The following is a 24,434-nucleotide window of genomic DNA, read 5'->3' as shown; positions in this document are numbered from 1 at the left end:
CCGGGACTGCACATCAGGAGCGAACCCAGACTTCCGCAACCACGCAAACCTGCGTATTACGGTGCTCGCCTCCATGGACCGGCTGACACAATCTGCCATGTCCAAACCCGACTGAACGGCCTCACACATGGCATCCTTGCCATCCTGAACCATAGCAAGGAAACCATCCCGTTCGTCCCCTTTGGGAATATGTTCAGCCGCTAATGCAACACAGTTCCACAGAGTGTGTGTCAAACGAGACAAGGCACATATGGAGTTGGCTGCCTGAAGCACCATACCCCCAGAAGAAAACACTTTCTTCGCCCAGCCATCAAAACGTTTGTCGTCCCTATCCGGAGGGATGGTAGGGTACGACGCCTGCTTTGCCAGGGCCGTAGCCGCCTGCACCACCAAACTCTCCGGAGTGGGGTGCCTGGACAAGTAGCAAGGGTCGCTACTGGCTGGACGGTATTTTCACGACAAAGACTTGCCCACTGCCGGGAGACTCTCTGGAGCAGTCCAAGCCGCTGCCACCCTTCTCTGCAGAGCCATATGAAATGGCAGTACCGGGTCAGTGGGGGGACCAAGATCAAGGATGTCCGTGAGATCATAGATCATCCTGAACAAACTCCCCTGGGGGAGCCGACCATCCCAAGTACTCGGTGACCCGAGACATAAGGCGCCGGTATGACGAATCGGCATGAGTGCCAGGCTCCGGCCTACAAAACTCCACCTCCGGAGAGGTGTCCAGTCCACTGGCATCATGCAGCGACTGCCTCAGGTCATCAAACTGGCTATGGCCCGAGAGAAGCTCATCAGGCACCGTAACCGGAACCAAGCCTTCATCAGAGCACCTTCATCACCCTCTGAAATTTACTCCAGGCGGTGAGAGGAAGACACCTGGGGACCAAAGCTATACCTGACCTTAGCCAGAGCCTTTCTAGGGGCTAACCTCATACCACGGGGCCCCTCCGACACCACCGCCTCGAAAGGCGTCGAGGGCGCCGAAAGAGTCGGCGCCGAGAGAATCGGCATTGATGTCGAGCGAATCAGCGTCGATGTCAGCTGCAGTGCCGCCAGCACCGGCGGCGACAGGCCTCGAAGCCGGACCTCCGAGTGTGTCTCTCGACGACCTAGGCGCCGACGACCACCTCGGAGGCAGAGCCTCGAGAGAGATAGTCGACGACCTCGGTGCCACAGGATCACGCGGTCTTGAGCGCGTCGAGGACCGGGACCTGGAACGGGCATAGCGAGAACAGCTACCTTTGTCCGAGCGGGACCTCTCCCGCGAGCCGTGCCAAGCACCCGAGCCCGAAGGTGTACGAGCGGTGTCTCTCGACCAGTGCCGACCGACCCCACTCGGAGACGCAGACGGACCGGTGCCCTGCGATTCGAGAATCACCAACATTTTCTTCCCAAAGGAAGCCCATTCCTCCGGTGTCGCTTGCATGGTGGGATAAGCGACCCGCCTACAGGCAGAGTCCTCGGAAGAGGACGGGTAAGGCGACCGATGCCAGCGCTTCCAGGAATGCCTCGAAGAGGCAGAGGAGTGGCGAGACCGACTCCTGAAAGGAGACCCACTGGACTTCCGACGATGACGCGGAGAGTCGCCTCTCGAGTCATCCGTCGAAAGCCCCGTAGACCTCGACTTCCGGGGCTTAGACACCTGACCTACCGACAACAACTTCTTGCGCTCCCGCAAGGCCTTGGCCGTGAGCGACTGGCAGTCGACACAGTCGTCCATATCATGGGCCTCCCCGAGGCACCAGAGGCAGGCGTCGTGCGAGTCCGTGACCGACATCTTGGACCCACAGTCCCCACATTTCTTGAAGCCCGGACGCGGGGCGGAAGACGATGTAGACATCGTCGCGAACAGGCTTTTTTCACAAAAACCGAACAGGTTCAAAGAACCAAGAAGAATACACAAACTCCAAAGAGTCGAGGCGTACCGAGATTCACGAAGCGAACACGTTCGTGGAAAAAACGGAACTGAGGCTACGGGCGTCGTGCGTCCTACTTATCACATCGGGTGACGTTGGCCGTCGGAGGAGGTCCTCGGGGACGGCGCATCGATGTCATCGACGCAGGACGCAGAAAATTTTCGGAATCAGCACAGCTGTGGACATTACCTGTCATAGATATGGAATACGTCGGAGGACCCAATCCCCTCGAAACCGGCCTTCACAAGGGAAGCAGAATGCGCCCCCCAGGCTCTCTGTCACAAAACGATCGACCTGGAGACTGCCCCACTGGAGCAAAAGTTTGTCCACTTGATCCTGCCGAAACTCCCACTCGTGGCAAGAGCACAGCTCCCTGCGGACAGAGTCAGCAACGGTGTTCTTTACTCCTGCCAGGTGAAACAGAACGAGGAACATCCCCTGAGTGACAGCCCAGTGCCACAACTCCTGCACATCCCTGGAGAGCGCTGGGGATCTGGTGCCCCCCTGCTTCCGGATGTATAATATCGTGGTGGTATTGTCCATGAAGACCCTCACCACTTAGCCCTTGAGGGACGGCAGAAATGACTTGAGGGCCCAAAACACCACCCGCAGATGCAGTATGTCAATTTGTAGCGTCTTCTCCTCTGGCAGCCACAGGCCTCTGGCGTGAAGACGTCCTGGGTGGGCTCCACATCCTTCCAGGGAAGCGTCTGTCATGACCGTCTCCTGGTACGGGGGGCTCTGGAAGTCCATGCCACTGGCGATGTTGGAGCGTATGCCCCACCACCTTATCGCTCGACGGAACTCCTTGTCGAGCGCGATCCTGTCCTGGAAGCCTCCGGACACCTGGTTCCAACAGGCATCCAAAAGCCCTGCAGCAGGCGCATCCGCAATCTACAGAGCCAAATCAGGTATATACATGATGACATCATGCAGAGCAGCGACTTGACGGCCCTCAACGTGGCGACACAGCCGTTGCCCAAGATGGCCACTATCCTTTCCTACGCCGCCAGGCAGGACATCGTGTCGAGCCTGGATCCCAGGAATAGTGCGTCCTGCAATGGAGTCAAGCAGGACTTGGCATAATTCACCGAGAACCCCAGATCCGTCAGCAGCTAGACGGTCCTTGCTTTGTGATTGACTGCGATGTCCCTTGACTTGGCCCGGATGAGCCAGTCGTCGAGGTAAGGATACACATGAATCCCCTGTAGTTGTAGATGGGCCACCACCGGAGCCAGGCACTTTGTGAATACTATGGGCGCGGACTTCAGTCTGAAGGGGAGAGCCTTGAACTGGTAATGCTTCCCTTGTACGACAAAGCGCAGAAACGTGCAAAGCTTTTTGTGTATGGGGATGTGGAAGTACGCGCCCTCTAGATCCAAAAACAACAGAAAGTCTTCCTCATCTAGCTGGCCTGAGCAAGTGCTGCAGCGTGACCATCCCGAACTTCTGGGACTTAATGTACTCGTAGGTCGAGAACGGTCCTAAAGCCCCAGTCTTCTTTCTTACGAGAAAGTATCTTGAGTAAACTCCAGAGCCCCGGAGTCGCTTTGGAACCAGCTCTATCGCCCCTTTTCTTAACATGGCCCGGACTTCCATGAGCAGCTGAGGCATGTGTTGTTCCTGTCAGTCCACTGGTGGTATTCGCGGACACTTCAGTTGAAATTCTAAAGTGTGTCCGTGGGCGAGAGCATCCAGCACCCATCGATCGGTGGAGGTGGTCTCCCACACGCTAGCGAAGTTCACTAGCCAGCCTCCCACCGGGGTGCATGGGTGGGGGCCCGACATCTCGGCTGGTTCAGTCCTGCTTGGAGGCCGGTGCGCCACCCTGGGAGCCTTGATGATGATGGCAGCTACCTCCAAAAGCCTTGGAGCAGCCCCTGTTGGCTTCCTGGGTCGTGGAACGGGAGGGTTGGCCGTAAGAGGACAAGCACCCGCCGAAACCCTTCGTAGACCTGGTAGACTTCCCTCCTGTGGAACGAAAGGACGGATGGTGCTGTTGCAGTGTGCCCAAGGCACAGGCCGTCTCTGTGTCAGTATTGAGGGCCTGGAGGGATTCACCGACTGCTTTCCCGAAAAGGTTTTCTCCGTCAAACGGCATGTCCAGGACCCTCATCTGGACCTCCTTTCTAAAGTTGGTGGCCTTGACCCAGCTACGACGACTAAGGCAAACCCTGTTTCCCATCTGGCAGAAAGCTGTGTCCGCAATGTCCAGGACCAAAGTGATGACGTGGTCCGACGCCACCTCGCCTTCCTGAAGGATCTGCAAAGCCTCGACCCGTTTGTCCTTGGGGAGGAAATCCAGGAGTGTAGACATTTTATACCAAAGCTCCCCGTCGCATCTGGCCATGATCGCTAAGGCGTTGGCTGCCTTGACCGTCGTCGCCGTTGAGTAGATGACCTTTCTACCCATGGAATCCAATTTCTTCCTCTTGTTGTCCGGGGGGTGCAGATGAAGAAGACAACAACTTCGATGGACTTCTTCCTGGCGGCAGCTGAGACCACTCAGTCTGGCGATGGTTGAGACCGCAGACACTTAGGCACAGACTACGGCACCCGGTATTTCTTTTCAAGTCTGTCTCTCTTCTCTGGGGCTGAGGCGGGGTTCCTCCGCAATGCCAGCCCCTCGTCCCAGACGTCGTCCAGCAGCTGTACTGACAGGATGGTCTTCCTCTTTGCCTCCCGGCGCAGGTACAGGAAGCCCTCCTCTTCCAGAGTGAGCTGGAAAAGCTCAGACGGACAGGCGATCATGGAATGGAAGGATCCCAATTTGTCTGGCGGAGAAGCCCCCGGCGGCGGTGACATCCTGCCATCGTCGGTGTCCGTGGTCGCTGTGTCTATCCCCGTCCACCTAGGAGGGGAGGGCAGCGATGGTTAAAAATGGAGTTGTACGGTGCCTCCTTTTCTTTGGCGGTGGTGGCACTGGTGTCAACGGGGTCGTCGCCGGTGGTATCACTGGTGGTGCTGTCGGCATCATCTTCTGAATCTCTGTGTGGCGTGTCAAGATAATATCCTGCAACATATCTGTGGGAGGTGCCAGGGGAACAGTCATTATCCCGTCGACGTTCTCATCATCGTCACCACCACCCTCCTCCGGGATGGTGTGGACGGAAAGTAACTCCTCCTCGTCGGACAAAGAAATATCCGTGCCCTGGAATTCCTCGCCACCCCCGTACTCCCTTCTTCGGGTCCTGAGGGGTCCGTCTCGGGGTAAGTTCCGACATCCTCTTCTGCAGAGTCTTTTCTACCGGCTTTGACGAAGCCTCCCGCCTGGGAGGAAGAGCCACTCTGGCCGCCACCGGGGCAACCTGGACCGGGTCAGCCCCTTTCGCTTTCGAGAGGGCAGCAGCAACCATCTCGATGGAAGAGGACGTCTTGGCCTGGATCACCTGGGCCTTCATGGGCAGGTCGGACACCTTGTCCTGCTTGGCCTTCTCCGGTTTCATCCACAGCTTACTCGGGTTAGCTGACTTTCTCTTGGACGAAGAGCTGGAGCGGTGACTGGAGATCGAGGCAGATGGAGACAATGAACACGCCCTGAACGTCGTGGGACCCGCTTGCGCGGTGACCCCGATGGAAGTGGACTCACAGTGCTTGGCCTTGTCTTGGGCCCCCACGGATGGAGCGCGTTCAAAGGACTTAGAAGCCCGCTCTGGTGGGTTGGATCTGGAAGAGGCATGCCCCTGTGAACCACCCGAGGCAGAGGCCCTGGCCTTGAGTCACGGTGCCAACCGGACATGTCGATCCTTCATCGTGCGCTTGGAGAAGCCACAGCAGATCTCACAATCTTCTTCCTTGTGCGTCGGGTGTAGACAATACAGGCACTGGGAATGCTTGTTCTCCGTGAAGACATTCCACAAACAGCAGCTGGTGCACAGCTTGAAGAAGCTCCGTCGTCCTCCTCTGACATGATCTGGCATGGCGTAGGCCTGATACACTTCTGGAAGCTTGCAAGAAGAAACATTCAATGATTTCTGCCCTTGTGGGCGATGAAAGATGCAGAAAAACAGATCCCAGTTAATCGGAAGGATAAGCGATGGCACACACAGGCCCAAATGAACCGAACTGTTTTCCTTCCAAGAAACGCAAAAAATGCAGAAAGCTCGAAGAGAGAAATGCGAGGGCTCCCAAACGTGCGGTAAAAATCTGAAGATGGCTGCCAGAGGAAGGGCTTACGGAGAGGGCAGTCATTGGCTGGGGGAAAGTAGGACCCAGAGCTCAGTGATTGGTTTATAGTAGAAAGACAGTTCGTAAATGAAAGTGAAACCGTTTTTTCTCTTACTGAGGATCCCAGCCTGACGGCGGGGAATATTCATGAGCATGTGAATCCATGCCAGACTCCATGCTGGATAATAGGATATATCCTGCCTGTAGTGTGCCAGACTCCCACCTTTCCAGCTCAGCCACTACCCTTGAGAATCTCTGCCTGGGAAAACTTTGTTGCTGGGGTAGGATCTCTCATACCAGCCCTTGGGATTAAGATAAACAGAGACCGTTTGACTCAATTGTCATGGTTAGTAGAGGATATTGCAAATGCCATGGCATCCTCAACTCTATTATCCCCAAGTAGCCATCCGAACCATGGTGCTTCAGAACCATATGGCTTTAGACATCGTCCTAGCCTCACAAGGAGGCGTCTGTGAAATTGTGAAGAGCAAGTGCTGTAATTCCATGCCCAGTTACCCAAGTAACATTACTTACATTGTTACTGACATTCGTCACACTGTAAGCCTCCTTTACACCAGTCCGAAGGACATTTGGGTCTTGGATTGAGGGTCTATTGGGAATTCGGGTGCGTCTATTGGTTAGATCCTACTCATAGGGCTAGTCATAAGATTGTCATGTTTGATGATGGCAGTCAAGTGTTTCTATTATCGAGCATGCGCCACCTGCTCTGAAGTCTCTCAGACTGCCCAAGTGGTTCACTGTCATGCTACTGAAGACATAATAGGTTAGGATATGCCTGAATGTGAGGTTTGTTCCCCTAAAGATGTATGTAATGAGACTGGTGTGAAGGTCTCATAGGAGGGGATTGTGGGGAAAGTCTGGAATTGAAAATGTTATGTACTCCCATTGCACACTGCTGCATTACAGTATTGAGTAGGTACTGCAAACTGCCATGTTTAAACAACTGTTTCTTGCTTGTGTGAGGTGAGGCTTTAGGCTTCACTGCGAATGTCTCTGCAAAGAACGCACTGCGTATAGTGTATAGCTATGCTCACCTCCCCATCTTTTGCTTCTGACGGGTTTCCCTCTAGGCATATCTAAGCGTGTTTTAGGTTTCGGCTTTATTAGGAAAATCGGCTTTAGCAGATGGAAGCCATCATACTGTGAGCATGCTCGCCTGCCTCAGGCCATGTGTGAACCTCTGAGGAGTATATTCTGCTCCACTAAATGTATCACTTTATGTTGTCCTTCCTGATAACACAGTCTTACGTGTGAGAACGCAGCCTTTATCAAAGACTTGGATAGTTGGATTTTTTTCCCTGTTTGTAACATTGTTACAGTATGATTCATTGCCCTGTCTGGACTTCCCCTTCCATTGAAATGCATGTGTTCCTTTGGGTATAAGAGGAAGGGGGGCTGTCACTTGCATCATAGTCTCATACTATCGTTAGTTTGCATTATGCTGATATTTGTTTTTACTACTGAATTGTTTACCAATCCACTGGAATAGTTTGTGGAAAAGTCTCCATGACAGTTGCCTTACATTACTTCTTATTTTCTCTTTGTTAACACAATGGTATTTTTCCCCCTTTTATCTTTTTCTCCCCTCTTTCTTGTATTTCTCTTTTTCTCCTTTGCTATGCATATTGGTTATGTTTTATAATTTGGCCTTTTGATGAGATTTACAATGCTTAGTTTTATTTCACATTTACTCTGAATGGGACAAAGACAGATTTGACAATGAATTGGCAATTGTATTGACATAGATTTGTATTATCTTGATATTGTAAAGCCTCGAATAAGCCCTATGAGTGAAACACATCAGAGAAAGACTTCTATGTTGTCCTTTGTAATTGTTCAACATTAAATGTTCCTGAACATTTGGAAGGTGCGATTCATGAACGGAGCGTTTTAAATGGCCTGCAAGCCTAACTTGTGCCCTGCAGCACTGCAAGCCGAGCTCTTGCTGCTTCCCCTGCTTCCTGGAGGAGGCGGGGCCTATCGCGCACACGTGAGTGGTCACGTGATTCCAGCCCAGCATAAATTGCCGGTATATCCGCCCGAGCGGCGTGTGTTCCTGAACATTTGGAAGGTGCGCTTCATGAACGGAGCGTTTTAAATTGCCTGCAAGCCTAACTTGTGCCCTGCAGCACTGCGAGCCAAGCTCTTGCTGCTTCCCCTGCTTCCTGGAGGAGGCGGGGCCTATCGCGCACACGTGAGTGGTCACGTGATTCCAGCCCAGCATAAATTGCCGGTATATCCGCCCGAGCGGCGTGTGTTCCTGAACATTTGGAAGGTGCGCTTCATGAACGGAGCGTTTTAAATTGCCTGCAAGCCTAACTTGTGCCCTGCAGCACTGCGAGCCGAGCTCTTGCTGCTTCCCCTGCTTCCTGGAGGAGGCGGGGCCTATCGCGCACACGTGAGTGGTCACGTGATTCCAGCCCAGCATAAATTGCTGGTATATCCGCCCGAGCGTCGTGTGTTCCTGAACATTTGGAAGGTGCGCTTCATGAACGGAGCGTTTTAAATTGCCTGCAAGCCTAACTTGTGCCCTGCAGCACTGCGAGCCGAGCTCTTGCTGCTTCCCCTGCTTCCTGGAGGAGGCGGGGCCTATCGCGCACACGTGAGTGGTCACGTGATTCCAGCCCAGCATAAATTGCCGGTATATCCGCCCGAGCGGCGTGTGTTCCTGAACATTTGGAAGGTGCGCTTCATGAACGGAGCGTTTTAAATTGCCTGCAAGCCTAACTTGTGCCCTGCAGCACTGCGAGCCGAGCTCTTGCTGCTTCCCCTGCTTCCTGGAGGAGGCGGGGCCTATCGCGCACACGTGAGTGGTCACGTGATTCCAGCCCAGCATAAATTGCCGGTATATCCGCCCGAGCGGCGTGTGTTCCTGAACATTTGGAAGGTGCGCTTCATGAACGGAGCGTTTTAAATTGCCTGCAAGCCTAACTTGTGCCCTGCAGCACTGCGAGCCGAGCTCTTGCTGCTTCCCCTGCTTCCTGGAGGAGGCGGGGCCTATCGCGCACACGTGAGTGGTCACGTGATTCCAGCCCAGCATAAATTGCCGGTATATCCGCCCGAGCGGCGTGTGTTCCTGAACATTTGGAAGGTGCGCTTCATGAACGGAGCGTTTTAAATTGCCTGCAAGCCTAACTTGTGCCCTGCAGCACTGCGAGCCGAGCTCTTGCTGCTTCCCCTGCTTCCTGGAGGAGGCGGGGCCTATCGCGCACACGTGAGTGGTCACGTGATTCCAGCCCAGCATAAATTGCCGGTATATCCGCCCGAGCGGCGTGTGTTCCTGAACATTTGGAAGGTGCGCTTCATGAACGGAGCGTTTTAAATTGCCTGCAAGCCTAACTTGTGCCCTGCAGCACTGCGAGCCGAGCTCTTGCTGCTTCCCCTGCTTCCTGGAGGAGGCGGGGCCTATCGCGCACACGTGAGTGGTCACGTGATTCCAGCCCAGCATAAATTGCCGGTATATCCACCCTTGCGGCGTTAAGCCCTGGAGGCAATAAGGGCTGGAGAGAAACGCTGTTAAGCTGTTTGGCTGTGACCTGTGCCTGTTCAGTGAGTATCACAGATTTGAAGTTTCTTCATATTAACGTTGGCCCTGAATTCACACACGTCACTGAGGTAAGGGGGGAGAGTCAGACTCTGGCAGCTCCTTAAGCTATCGGGCGTTCCTTATCCGGTGACTGGGAGCTGACTAAATATTTTCCGAAAGACAAATTTAAGTGATACAGGGGAAAGTATGACGGGAAAAAGTAAACTTTTAACATTGAAAACTGGAATGCCTCTCAGTGTCATGGTAACACGAGCATCAGTCACGCTACAACCATCGCCAACAAAACCCTCTCCAACAATTGCGATGAAGAGGAAAATTAGCGGATGCCCAATTGTAATACCAGACAAACGTATGGTTCTAGGTGACATCCGTGAGTTCTGTACTTTACACACATATGGTCTACCCTCCAAAAGCCCTAATCTTAGTAATGGTCAATTTCCTGACCTGTGTGACGACACGAATCAAATTCCAATAACGAATATCACAATATTTGATACACAAATCATGTCTGAAATTACAGAGATGACAGCGAATGCAGCTAAACAAAATGAGGTGACAAAACTAGCCGAAATCGCTGAAGAAGTGATAGATCTGCAGAAACAGATAAGTGACCCAGAAAGTATGGAAAATGAAGTATTGGAATTAGACAAGGTGGAGGCCGACGCACAAAGTAATGAGATTGCTACTATAAACATATCTGAATCTCAAAATAAATGTGAAATAACCACGCCGTTAAATAAAATAACTATGGCGGAAGCTGAAATTAGTCTTTACCAGTCACCGAGCCTGTTTGAACATTTAAGTAGTGAATCAATGCAACAATCTAGATCTTTAGCACGAATAACTCCGCGAAAGACTGTTGCTCCTTGCAGCCCTTCTATTACTTCTACACCTCGAAAAGTTGCTGAAAAAAGGGCTGCTTTATTAGATATCACTTTGCAGGCTATGAATACAACAATAATGACTATGTCCAAACTATTTAACACACTAGAAACAAAAATAGGAAATCAAGAAAAAAAAATTGACGCAATCAGAAGATGGATGAAAGATTGGGAGGCAAAACAGAAGGCAGAAAAGACGTTCTTGACCATGGATACATCTACTGAAATACAAACCATCGATAAAATACCAAAAAATGTAGACACACTAATAAATCTAACTTCTACTCTGGCCACTAAACCTCTCCCTTTCTTCAAAGATATCATTCGCCCAGTCAAATCAGAAGATCAAAAAGAAGATGTATACGGTCCAAGTAATGAATCGCCAGCTCAAACAAGTGTAACACCTAAAATAGGACTAACATATAACATATTTGGAAGACAAGCAAATGAGAACTTGGGCAATAATAATAACCCAAGCTCAGAAAAATCAAATTTCAAGACTAAGATACAAAACAGAACCAAAAATCAGAAAAAAAAACCAAATATTAAAAATTTCATTCAACGGCTGAAAAGCTTTAAACTTGCAACCAGAACGGACAGTCGGGCATTACTACGACATAATCATCTAACAAAATTAAGACAAGAAGCTTCTATAAAAAAAGCAGACAACAATAAGGATTATGCACCCCTAAATGACATAATTTCTCTGCTTGAAAAACCAGACAAAAAGAAATCATCTTTAGTGAGTATGGAACAGACAACACAAGAAGAAACACCGAAAACTGATATAAGTCTATTTTCTGCACAACTATTACTGAAAGAAAATCCCAAAAAAATAGATAACAAAACTCTCTATTCAGATGATATCTTAAAAGATATAAGAGCAGAGATAAAAAGATCTCTTGATGATTATATGAAAGTTAAGGAGGGATTTTCTAATCTAAAAGAGATTATGACGACAGAAATTGAAATCCCTAATTCTGGACACGAAAAAACCTTGATATCTGCAGAGAAAAATCTGGAGTATAGTACAGAAACACCATTAATTCATGAAGCACGAAAAATTGCTGTTAAGATTTCAGAAACTAACTCCAGCAAGCCAACACCTGATAGCAAAGCTCAATCCTTAGCAGATAGTAGTATGGAAAAAAAATTCCACACCATAATTCATAAAGCAATGGACGAATACTTTCAATTGAACTATCGGGGACTGAACAAAGAAGAGGAACTAAAAGATAACCAAAAAAACAAAATTGAAATGCAAGGAGGAAAAGTGGGAAAAGTCACAGATTCGATCAAAACAAATAATGAAGGGAGACTTGCAGAATCAAAAACAAAATCTCCAAGAGACTCTAAACACAAGCTTAATCCTAATATACATCATAGATTTATCCTCAAATGCCGGGCAGAACCATTCCCGCAATATGATATGTGCCGAACAAGCATAATGGCCATTTTTAGTGACCTACCGAGTCTGAGTGATATTACGTCTGGAGACATAGCACAAGTTGAATTCTTAAACGATGACAACTTGGCGGTGGTCAGATTATGGATCGCCTCAAATGTGGTTCGAAATGTGATCTGGCAATCTCGACTTGAACTGTTTGCACTGGGATTTTTACTTGCTATTGACCCGACTAATTATGATGAAATCGAGTGGGATATAAACACAACTAGAAACAGAACCAAAGAGCTGAATGTGTACAAATTGGATAAGCGACATCAACCACAAAGCCAAATGAATGAAATATATCAAACGTCTACATCTGTATCTCAACCACAAAGAAACTCATCATAACTATTGGAGGAGGGCGACGTAAGACACCTTTCCATAGTTAGCTGGAACACATGTGGTCATGCACACTTACTTAATGATTGCTCAAGCCTCTTACCACACACAATAGTAATGTTACAGGAAACCTGGTTGCTCACAACACCATTATGGAATGGCTATGAGATAATTCTATCTCCTGCAATTAAAACAAACGGTAGACCAGCTTCGGGCATATTAGTGGCACTAAAAAATGGAAGAGGTTTCACATTGGAACCCTGGAGTACGCCTAACCCATATCTACAATTGGTTAAAATTATCTACAAACATGGCACAATAGCAGCACTTAACATATATAGAAATCCGATGGGAATCACAGACTCAAAATTCTTCAAAGACATAGAAGATTTACTAAACATTATTCTAATGACGAAAGAAATAACAAATACTCTGATTGCGGGTGATCTAAATCTTCACTGCCTAGCCACCGAAACTCAGAAATGCAGTGTGTCTTAGATGGGAAAGCTTGATGAAAACCCGAAATTTTATCATGCTAAATGGGTCTCAAAAAAATGATATACCACCCAAAAACACGTGGACAAGAGGTACGTCTAAGTCAATAATTGACTATATGTATGTTGATACTAAAACCTTCAGTCAAATAACTAACTTTGAGGTGCTGCACCAAAAACACAGCGACCATGAAATGTTGTCTGCTACTTGGAAGAATACACAACTGAATGAAATGACTAAAAATAAAGGATATATTCCAGTGTTAACGATTAACAACTCAAGAACTCGTTTTAGGTGGAACCCAAGTAATTTAGAAAAACTAAACTACGATATTACACTAGGAACCAAGAAAAATGAAGCTATAAAAGATCCTTATATTTCGTGCTTACAAGTGTACAAAGTAACCCCAAGTAGGGGTAATCAAAATTCTTATGCTCCCAAATTTAAGTTTGATGAAAAAATCCAACAGCATAAAAATAACTTGAGAAAGGAAATAAAATTGGCAAAAACCTTACCAATGGAAGCTAGAGATGGAATCATTAAAACCTTAAAAAACAAATATAAGAACTGGTTAAGAACACAAAGCATGGCTCTACCAAAACCAAGGAGAAGAAATGTTAACTGCATTGGAATCTAAAAATATTTCTGAAATGTGGACATTGTTAAATAACGCAAACCAATTTACCCAACTGTCAGTACAAATAAATGGTGTATTAGAATCGGATTAGACATTATCAAGAGCTATACGCTGGAACAGAGTTAATAAACCCAGAAAGTTTAAAAAACCAAGACAACTTTCAAGATTTACTTATTTCAGAAGAAGACATTCTAAGCTTCATAAAAAAATCTAGCAGATCACGAGCACCGGGCCCTGATGGGTTGAGTAACTATATGCTCAAAGAACATCCTGAGCAGTGGACAAAAATTCTCTTCAACATTTTCTCCTTGATTATAACCACAGGTATAGTCCCGGCATCATGGCGGAAGTCAATAATAGTACCCATCTTTAAAAAGGGCAATCGGACATGTCCTTCCAACTACAGACCGATTGCGCTATTGGACGTACCAGGGAAAATCTTTGCTAGGTTTATCTTGAGAGACTTCAACAAATGGGCAATAAACAACGACAAAAGAGACCCATGCCAGACAGGCTTTATAGCAGGCCTTGGCACCTCAATCAACCTACTAACCCTAACTTCAATAATTCAACATCATAAACAAACAAGACAACCCCTGTACATGACATTTGTAGATTTCCGTGCTGCCTATGACTCAATTTCACGAGAAATGTTGCTTCAAAAGCTAATTCAAGAAAATTGCCCGTTGCACATAATTACTTTAATAAAAGCTTTATATTCGGACACAAGTATCCAAATAAGGATAAACCAAGAGGGTCTTTTGTCCCCTCCTATTCAAACATACAGAGGACTTCGGCAGGGATGTATTCTTGCTTCTGCTTTATTTAGCTTTTTTATAGCAGATTTACGAAGAATATTTACTGCTGAATTTACGGATGCACCTAAAATAGCCAACAAATGCATTCCGGCCTTGTTATATGCCGATGACTTGATACTTTTGTCAAAAACACCTGTGGGACTACAGAAACTGCTGGACGCATTATCTACATACGTAACAGAAAATTCATTAGTGGTTAATCTGGAGAAATCCAAGGTCATGGTATATAAACCATCACTGCAAAAAAATAGGAACTATATATGGACAATACAGAAACAAAAATTGGAAAAAGTTCAACAATATACATACCTGGGGATGATAATCACAGGAGCTACTCATGAAGCACAGATATCAAAATGGTCCAATAAACTTGACATGCTGATTTCGCAGGCCAAAATAATTCAAGCAAAATATGGGAAGTTTTCCATCTCACCAATCCTAACTTATTTCAAACAAAAGGTAACACCCATACTATTGTATGGAGCTGAAACTCTACCAATCTTACATGAAAGCTTATGGGCTAAATTCGAATCAAAATTCTGGAAGAGCGTTTTAAATTTACCAAATTGCACCCCGATAGCATTAATCAGAAATGAATTGGGACTGATTTCTATTTACGCTCGCTATTTGTGGTACCTAATATCTTTAAGCAGGAAGTGCATTCTAGCAATCAACTCAAATATGCTTATAGGAGTCTTGGCACAGCACATACTCTGCTCAGATGACACCTTTGCGCAAGGCTGGCGTAAGGAGGTCATAAATGCAATGGCTTATGCCGATGTTACACTGAAGCTATTAATTGAAAACCCGAATGCAGTCAAAACCAAACTATTCCAGTGGGACTGGGGTAGAAATAGAAACACGTGCTTAAGATATAATGATTTCGATGGAACGGTGTTCATACACAAGAAATACACACTGGCTGAACCATATTTACTAAAAAGCCCATCTGTGCAACATAGAAAAGAGTTTATGAGATTAAGATTTAATCTGTGGCTAACACAAGAGGTTCTAGCAAAAAGGAAAAAAAAATTAACAACAGAAAAAGACTGCAGGTTCTGCAAAATTACATCACAAACGGAAACCTTACGCCACCTACTGGTTGATTGCAGTGAACTTTGTAACCAAAGGGTTAAATTCTTAAAACCAGCGGTAAAAGATCACATGAACCTGTCACATAACACTCTATGGAAAATGATAGTTGGTGGACTTTCTATTCGGTTAAGAATGGGAGCCTTAAATTTTTTAAATAGCTTAGAAGAGCTGAGAACACAAGATAAAAATAAGGAATAAAACAACGAATCCAGACAAAAATCAAACAGCTTCTGATGCTGAAAAAGATAATGAAGCCAACTTTTATGCAAATGTTTTATGTAAAGTAAATGCTACACAAATGTGATTAACTGAACACACTTGACCTCATTGTTGTGAACTGGCTCCCCTTTTTGATGTCTAAATTCATTTTAAATGATCTTTTATTGTCATAATCATGTTTTTCATTTTTGTATTGATAAATAAATTGTAAAGTTGATTAATCTCAACTAAAAACAATAAAAAAAAATAAATAAAAAAAAAAAATGTTCTGATTAAAAATCACTAATCAAATGAAGAAAATGGCTATTTTGTTAAAAACATGAGTGAAAAAGAGTTTGTAGCAAACAATAACATTAAAAAAAACGAATCAATTTCATTGATCTCCATGCTTTCCTATGATACAGTTCCGAAACTAAGTGGGATAATTTCATGGAAATTACCACTATGCACTACTGGCGAGGTAGTGTGACCAGTAACATTTAATATACATAACAATTGGTTTGATGCTGTTTAGCAAGCATGGTCAGAGAGACCCTGAACAATAAAAGGAATCCCAATGGTGGGCAGAACATAAAGCCATGCTGTACATAAAAGACAATCTGTGTGACTCAGAAAATGAGCATCACAAGATCATGGTCATCACAGAATTCTGGGGCCCTTTCAATTTAACATATTTACTGGAACAAAATCAAAACTACTAACCCTCAGTGGGAAAGGAACATCACTGAGCAATGTAATATTTCAAGGAACCAGACCCCGGACAATCTCAGATAAACGGATATTTAACTGAAAAGCGGCCTGAAGGCATGCATGAAATCACCCTATTGTCACTCATGGGCTAAATATTAGTATCAAAGATGGCCAGCGCACTATAAACCTATTCAATTTTGAGGAACTCACAATGCAAAGGGCCCACTTTAAAAAAATGTAAAATCTCTTATGCCAGGAAAACAAAGCTAGGCTTTGACTATTGACCTTGTGCATCGAAACGACTAAGGGAGACCTAAGAGCACCAAACTAAGTCTGATTTGTGGGTCACAATGACATGCCAGCTATCCAGAGTTCAGAAAAAAGGAGCACAGAGTCCAACATGGTTGAAATGCGAGAATGTTCTACTGAGATCAATCAGTGCTACGGACTGGACACACCAAAAAACAGAACTCTTGTCATACAGCCAAATCCTGGCCCACTCTATAGACATCTGAATGGCTGGAATACTAGATCTGAGCCTTCTGCTTTCCCATGAGGCTACACTTGGGAATAATATGAATTTCCTAATAGTGGTTTGCCACAAATTCTGGAAAAATTGGGTTAGAGAAGATCCAGCATTGTACACAAGATTGGATATTCCGATGATATGAAACAAAAATGCAGTATACCGAATAAAGAACTCTATTACCAACAACTACAACTATGCTTTTCCATTCTTATGTTAAAATCTAGGGAAGTAGACAAAATAGATACAGCTATGGATAAATATATGATGATGCTGACTAGACTACAAAAAACAGCACATTTTAGGAATATGCAGAGCTGTGGGCAAAAGAGACAAATCCATGGTCCAACTGCAAACCAAATTGGGGGGCCGCTAAGAGATCCTCTTAGAAGAAAAAAAAAGGAAGGCAATGTTGGCCCATTGGCATACGGGACCTAGAGATGGCTACACACAAAGGATATCTTATAACATACCTCACTCTTCCTGCAATTTGGTACTTAAACAAATGTATACATAAAGAATCCATCCTTTAGGAGGAGAAAGTTTGGAAGGTAAGAGTTTTTTTCCCTACACATGCCGAGGGCGTGCCAGATTGCCGCTAGATTCATCACCGAAGGTGTTCGACAAAATCAATTGAATAATTCAGAGGACATCAAAAAGAATGCAGGTATAACCTGACTGGGATTAAAGCATGATTAAGGGAAAAGGCAAATCCCGAAGGATAGGGCAGCACTGGTTTTGGCACAGACTGTACACTTCTGAGTAACTGCAACATTTGAAGGGAAACATGTGCAAATGGTTGGCTGACCTCACGACTCAGATGGCAGCCTACAAGAAATACACTACATGGGACCACATCATGAAGACAGAACGCCAACAAAAATGGGACCCCTTTTCTTGATGCGTAGTGTAGATGGTTTACTGGGCAAGAGTATGGACAATAAAACCAGACCGTGTGGGCATAGAGCCCAGTTTGACTGACCCCCCCCCAATGCGGAAAGCACAAGACTGACTAATATACACACTGAACCAGTTAGCGTTGTATGGTTGGCAGTAGCAGGGGCTGTAGGCTACAGCATATTGTCTCAAACAACTCAATTTCCGCTCTAAGAATATTGGGGGCATAAATGTTGTGAGAATGGTTTTATAGTATATAACATGGGTCTGCAACTTTTGGTTCTCCAGATGGTTTAGCCAACAACTTCCATCAGCCCTACCAAACATATTGAAGGGAAAGGGTTAATGGGAGTCATATCCCATAACATCTGGTAAACCACAGGTTGCAGACCCTGGTCATACAATCAAATACAACATCATTTACCTTCTATTTTTCACATATGGAAGTATGCAGCATGAAGCCATAAAACACTTTGGAATATGCAACATAGAAAATGATCTCACTAGTAGGCTTGTCTGCTGGTGTACCTTGGCTGTGATATTTTCTTCAGGTGTACCATCCATACCTACATTCTTTTAGGGGACTAGGGAAGATATATAGCAACCCATGGTTTTGAGTTAAGTGGACAAAAGCCAAGTGTAAATTGAAGGATGCAGGATTTGCTAAACTCAAAAGCAATGAGAGAGACACTAGTCTGGACTATAAGGAAATCTGAAAGCAATCCACCAGGCCTTTGTCTGTAACAAAACCAGAGGTCGACAGTTACATGAGAAAAGCCATCCATTGATTGGGATAGTGTTAGGGGGTCACTTACCAGGATGCATTTCCCGGGCTCCAGACTCCAAAGTGAGGTCTCTGTGTTGATTTTGTGGGTGAGGGTCCCCTCCATGAGGACACGCTCCGAACTGCCCTCTTTCACTGCCACGCGAATCGAGGTGCTGCACAGGTCCACCGATACCTGCAGGTGACAAGATATTCTGAAAGATTTGACAGTACCTGCCCCTCACTGTCAGAGACCCCAGCCATCCCAGTAAAACATGCCAACTGCTCCCAGCAGGAGCTCTAACCAGTCAAAGCCAGGGCTGCTAACCAGCCCCTGGTGGGATCGGCAACAAGCCTCAGACAGGGGTGGCAGCCAGCCAATGGCAGGGGTGCCCCAATTTCTAGTCAGGAAAGGCAAAAGCCACAGATTGTAAATTGGTGCCAATATGGGAATAGTAGGTAATGCCGCGGATCAGGACTGAAGTGGGTTAGCATAATGGCAAGGGGCTCCAAGTAAAGGAAAATGAGTGTGCACTGCAGGTCTTAATTGGGGTCCTCTTTGGTAGAGATGAACATTGGATGAAACCTATTGTTGCATTGCCTGATTGGGGTCCTTTGACAGAGTTGGTTAGTGGGGTATTTGTGCTGTGTGTCAGGATGTACATAATTTGACCAAAGCTTGTCATTTGAGCCACATGAATAAAAAAAACAAATCAATCGGATGACTGCACACATAGGTGGGTGCAATCCTATGATCAGATTGAACTTCATACCTGTTTGCCTTTCTTGACCTCCTTCGGCACAGGTACTTTAATTTCCAGGTCATTGTAGTCCTGTGACCAGGTGTAGTTGTCTCGCACAGCTCCATTGTAGCTCTCAGGGTTCCTCTGGAATTGCTCCTGCTCTCTAAATCACAAAAAGATTGTAAAGAAACAAGGGTGGTGTTACATTTACCCCAACACTTGCACTTTATCTATTTGTAAAGAAAACAAAGTGGATGCTCTGCAAAGGATGCAGAGAACAGCACAGAAATCTAGCAACATTGGGAATTCCTTCAATTTGTATCCTTTTATGGGCAGTTTCAGAACCTCACAGATGGTGTGAAATAATGTCCAGCTGCATACCATAGTAGAACAATAATCAATTATGTCTTACAGTACAAGGTAATATAGGGGGGGGTAACCTGGTCAGCATCTCAGTCATTCCATCTGGAGCCCATCAGTCGAAATGTCCGAGAAGCTTCAGAATAACAGCAAAGGAAATAGTAATTTCCTCTTGGAACTAACCCAGTGTTGCAGATAACAACCGTGGGATACGAATAGGGTCGCTGCTCAGGCAACAATAGACATAGGTTGTCAGTGAGGCCGGAGTGTGGACAACATTGTCTGAAATGCAAGACATCGAAAATACTTCAGTGAGATCTGGTTGGCCCCCTCTGCCCTTTCTCAATCCTATCTGCTTGTGAGTTGATCTTGTTTTTCCGATTTAGGTTCGGGTTAATGCAGTCAAAATATTTTCAAACCAAGTGACCTAATTAACATTTAAGTGACACACTGACTTTGGTCACACTCGACTGCTGTGGGGAATCCGATCAATGATACAAGAAGGCCACGTAAGATATGGTCAAACTAAGCCTTTATATTTCAGGGTAATATCAGGGTGTAGTTGGTAAAACACCTATAGAATGTGGGAGAAATGACAAAGCCAAAAAGGAACAGCTATGGAAAACATATCAGGGGTGGGTCAACACAAAGTAGTGGCAGTCGAGGGGTTCCCAACCTCAAATGTTGTGTATAAATCAAAATCGAAACCTATTCATAATAAATTCTTGTCCCTCCAGGGTTACCCAAAGATACCCAAATAAATGTTCAAATAAGGTGGCAAGCCAAAATGTTCCAAAATCTAATCTTAAGCAATCCTTTTAGCCCCTATGCTAACCTTCTTTGTCTAAGCAACACAGAGTCCAAAGTTCCAGCCAAAAGAAAGATCCACAACCGATCACTATAATATTCAGCACTAAACTACGAGACAACCCACCAAAATGCATTGCCTTAGTCTCGTCCCAGAAGTACTCACAGTACTAAAGGATTTCATCATTCCCAAACTACTTCTCAATGCGTTTCGTTCTCCACTCTCAAGGTGTTGCTGGTGTCTCTCTCACCAGCAGTTTACGCTGTCAACCCTCGGTAGCCTTCTGGCCTCCTTTTCACAAAGGTTTCACATTTTAGAATTCTCCCAATGTCTTTTTTGCCAGCTATCATAAATCTCTGGATTCCCCTGGCGTCCTTTTACCAGGTTACACTTTTACGAATCTTGTGTCCTTTTCATTAGGCTTGCACCAATCATAGAGCCTTCCTTCACAAGTGTTTGCTTCACCAGTTCCAGCAAAATATCTGCCTTCTCCCAAGCAGAGTCTTCCGCTTCTCTTAGGGGTGCAGAGGAAGGAACCTCTGCTTCCTCTTGGTCAGTAACACTCCAAGGTTTCAGTTAAGAAAGATTTTTCTTTTTTGTGACTTTCCTTCCATTGATATCAATAGAATCCCCAGTTTATTTCCCATTTGTTGAACCCTTGCCTAAATTTGGCAGCAAGCAATGCATTTTCTAGCTTCACTTACCTACTTAACTCATTTCCTTTGGGGACACTGGTCAGCTCAGAAGGTTATCAGGGCAGGGAGGCAGTGTCCATGTTTTCTTGTAGCACACACCACCTTACAGTGGAGTGCTACAGGGGTACTTTGTATGCCTTTTTTACTTTTATGCGGGCAGTGAACAGAGTTTTCTTACTTTTCGGGTACACTCTTGTGCACCCTTTTTTTAAAACCACATAATGCCATTTCGAGTGCCATATACTCAAACCATATACTCAAAATGGCTGTTCCATTTGGGTTAGGACCGGCCTTTGGCCTTCCACCTGCCCTCTCAGGGTAGAAACAACTATATTGGTAGAAGGAGTATGAACCTGGGGAACTAGACGCAATGGAAAGGTAACATGACCTGTACAAGGGTGAATGGTGGGGACGCCATAACAAACGCGACAAAGCCCAATGGACGTAACACCAGGAGTTCCACAGCCAAACACGTCCGATACGTTGAAATGGAAGGAAGCGGCCCGGGAAGATTTCAGCTAAATTGGAACAGGGCAGACAAACACAGCCGCTGCCCTTACAAATGGGGAAGCAGAACACCAGGAGTTCCACAGCCAAACACGGCCGATACGTTGAAATGGAAGGAAGCGGCCCGGGAAGATTTCAGCTAAATTGGAACAGGGCAGACAAACACAGCCGCTGCCCTTACGAATGGGGAAGCAGAACGGAAAGAATCACGAGAAGCAGAAGCAAAGTAGCTAACCACGGCTGCTGCCCAGAGACGCCAGTTTACGAGCCACAAGGACCAGTGGGAGCCGTTTACCAACGGGAGTCGCAGGGGAACACGGGAGATTGCAAAAGCAGAATCAGATAATGCCATTAACCAGTTAAAATCAGGCACTTCACGTACACCGAACCTAAATTCCCACAGAGTGCGTCATGTTAGCATACCTGGCAGTGATCACGCTGAGGGAAGGGACGCATGGTGGCTAACACCAAAGAGACAAGGGGTAGCCACGTTGAGAGAGGAAGGGGTGGGCTTGGAGGGGTTTTTGTAACCTAAACTGTATGCTTGAGAGTGATTGGGTAACAAGCCACTAGCCCCTATTTAAAGCAGACTTCAACAACGGACTGATGTGTTCTTGTATCTACTGTTTCAGAATCGACCGGACTCTGATGAGAAAGCACCTGAACACTGCTGGGCTTACGAGGATTATGAGGAGCAAGAGCCAGAGAGTTCCTCCCTATACTGGATCCCCTTTGAAGAGACCTTAAAGAACTTTGGCAGTTATATATATTTTCTTTTTTTATTTACTTTTGTCCAAGTGAAAATTAGGAGACTTTATCCAAATACTTTTGAGTTCTACTGCTTTATTTAGTAATTAGTCAATAAAGACAAGATTTTGTTCAGGCACCTGAGTGGTCCAGTACATCATTACAATTGGGTATGCACTTTTGTGGGGTCCAGCTTGGTCTCCCGGGCAAAGTGCTCTGGGTATCTGACCTGGAACAGATGGGGATTGGCACGGTCTTGTTCAAATCAAACATCCAGCCAAGGGGTGTCTGTTGCTGAGCAGATGTGGGAGCCTTCATCTGTTGGAATTGTGCAGATTCTTGCCATTGGTGGGCTCTGGCCCTTTGTAGTCCTGCAGCCCTTCTCAAGGTCGCCCACTGGAGCAAAGAAAATGGTGAACATTCTGCATTCAAGACCCAGAAGACTGCTGTTATGGACTTCCAGCATTGCCTAGGCCGGCTCCTGCTGAAAGCCTGCTCTCCTCCTGTGGTCAGAGAAGACTCCGGACTATTTCTTTGTCTCATGAACTGGTGGGACCAATCTGTCCTGTGCCCTGCACCAGAAGCATGCAGTCTATGGATGTCAGGACTGTCCTGTGACCATCCTGTGGGCTGACCATCCACTGACGAGGCCTCTCCGCTGCAACAGCCTAAGATGAAACTTTGGATTATGCAGGACCGTGACCTCTGGCCCAAAGTTATGGCTGCTCCCTTGCACGACGAGGGGCCTTCCTGGAACCTATTCTTTACTGCTGCCATGGCAAAGCATGCAGAAAGTTTACCAGGGTTTCTTCACTGCTGCACTTCCTCTGTTGTGTCCTGGGGGCCGCTCCTCATCGTGGGATTTGTCATGGCTGTTGTCCTGAGGTACCTGACTTGTCCAGCTGCAAATCTGTCAGAGCTGTGCCAGAACAGAAGATCGGAACCACTGCATAGCAGGGCCCAAAACAGACACAAACGTCAGCCATTGCGCTTAGGATCCATGTATCTCCATCAATGAGACAAATGGCAGAACTAAGTGGCCACAGCGCTTCAGAGAACCCCAGCGGTGGGTACTTGGAAAATCAGAGTAGAGTAAGGGGTGTAGTCTATTGGTGCCCTGCCACAGGGTTGGAAGTCCACTCGCTGAACTCTTTTCTTACCTGGCTGTTATCGGGGGAGTTCTAGCCTAGGTTCCCCTCCATGGTCTCCCAAAGTGTGGTGGGGTTGAGGGCTGCCATAGTTTGGTGGGGTTGAGGGTGTCTAAAAAGTGCTTTTAAACTTAATGTCTTATCAACCTGTTGGCTTGGCCAGAGCTTGTGCAGCAGGAACATTTAATAGTTCCCACCCCCCTTCAGACTTGAGTTAGTTGAGAAAATTGACTTACTTACCAGATAGGAAAGGATGAATAAAGTTAGGTGCCCGCCTTTTACTTAGAAGCCAGGATGTGTGATGTATGTTTCAATTCATTGTTCTTTTCACTTTACTTGCCACCGTTTCATTGCTTTATTTAAATTAACAGTGTTTACTGTGTTTTAGTGTAGTGGATATTTTGTGAGATTACTACTTGTGTATATATGTGTAGTAATATATGGTTTTCTTGAGCTTTACCTGCTTAGTGGATTGTTAAGGCCTAATAAATAGTATGTGTTTTTACTTCTGTTTAGAACTTTATTACAGGACTGTATCCAAGTGTGGTTAAATGTACATACACACAAGCCCCCAATCTCCTCTAGACTGCCTTGCTCAATGAACCGCCTACGAAACCTTGAGAACGTTTGACTAGACAAAAGTGCCAATGATCACATTCATCTACTAGGTTGGACTCTCACAACCCTTCCCCAGGCCTGGTTGTGAACATCTATTATCAGGCAGCAGTCTCCCTTCAAGGTAGGGGGAAGTGACAGAGACCAGGTCCAAGACAGTGAATGAACTTTCCCAGCCCTTTTTATACATTTCGGCTGTGGGGTATTTTCGAAGGCCGACTTTGATTGGTTATTCCCCAACTGCTCTTGCATCTCTGGCCAGGATTGGTTATTGCGTTCAGTAGTCTTAATTCCCCTTTTCTAACTGCTTATTATTGAACGCCAGTAATAGTTTTTTTTGAGGTTAG

General features: G+C 46.1%; 1 protein-coding gene across 3 annotated transcripts in view; it reads right to left on the bottom strand.

Moving 5' to 3' along the window:
- Positions 1-24,434, bottom strand: part of NUDCD3 (NudC domain containing 3) — a 410,872-nt gene that overhangs the window by 174,864 nt on the left and 211,574 nt on the right. For all 3 annotated transcript variants that reach the window (XM_069618975.1, XM_069618977.1, XM_069618976.1), the window contains exons 4-5: positions 19,238-19,370; positions 18,517-18,660 (exon numbers count right to left, since the gene is read on the bottom strand). In XM_069618975.1, the coding sequence (XP_069475076.1) occupies positions 18,517-18,660; positions 19,238-19,370 (277 nt within the window). The remainder of the gene's footprint in view (positions 1-18,516; positions 18,661-19,237; positions 19,371-24,434) is intronic.

The sequence above is a fragment of the Ambystoma mexicanum genome, chromosome 10 (genome assembly GCF_040938575.1).
Source record: "Ambystoma mexicanum isolate Mex_15411 chromosome 10, UKY_AmexF1_1, whole genome shotgun sequence".
NCBI classification, from domain to species: Eukaryota; Metazoa; Chordata; class Amphibia; order Caudata; family Ambystomatidae; genus Ambystoma; species Ambystoma mexicanum.
This window is presented reverse-complemented; position numbering and strand designations above follow the sequence as displayed.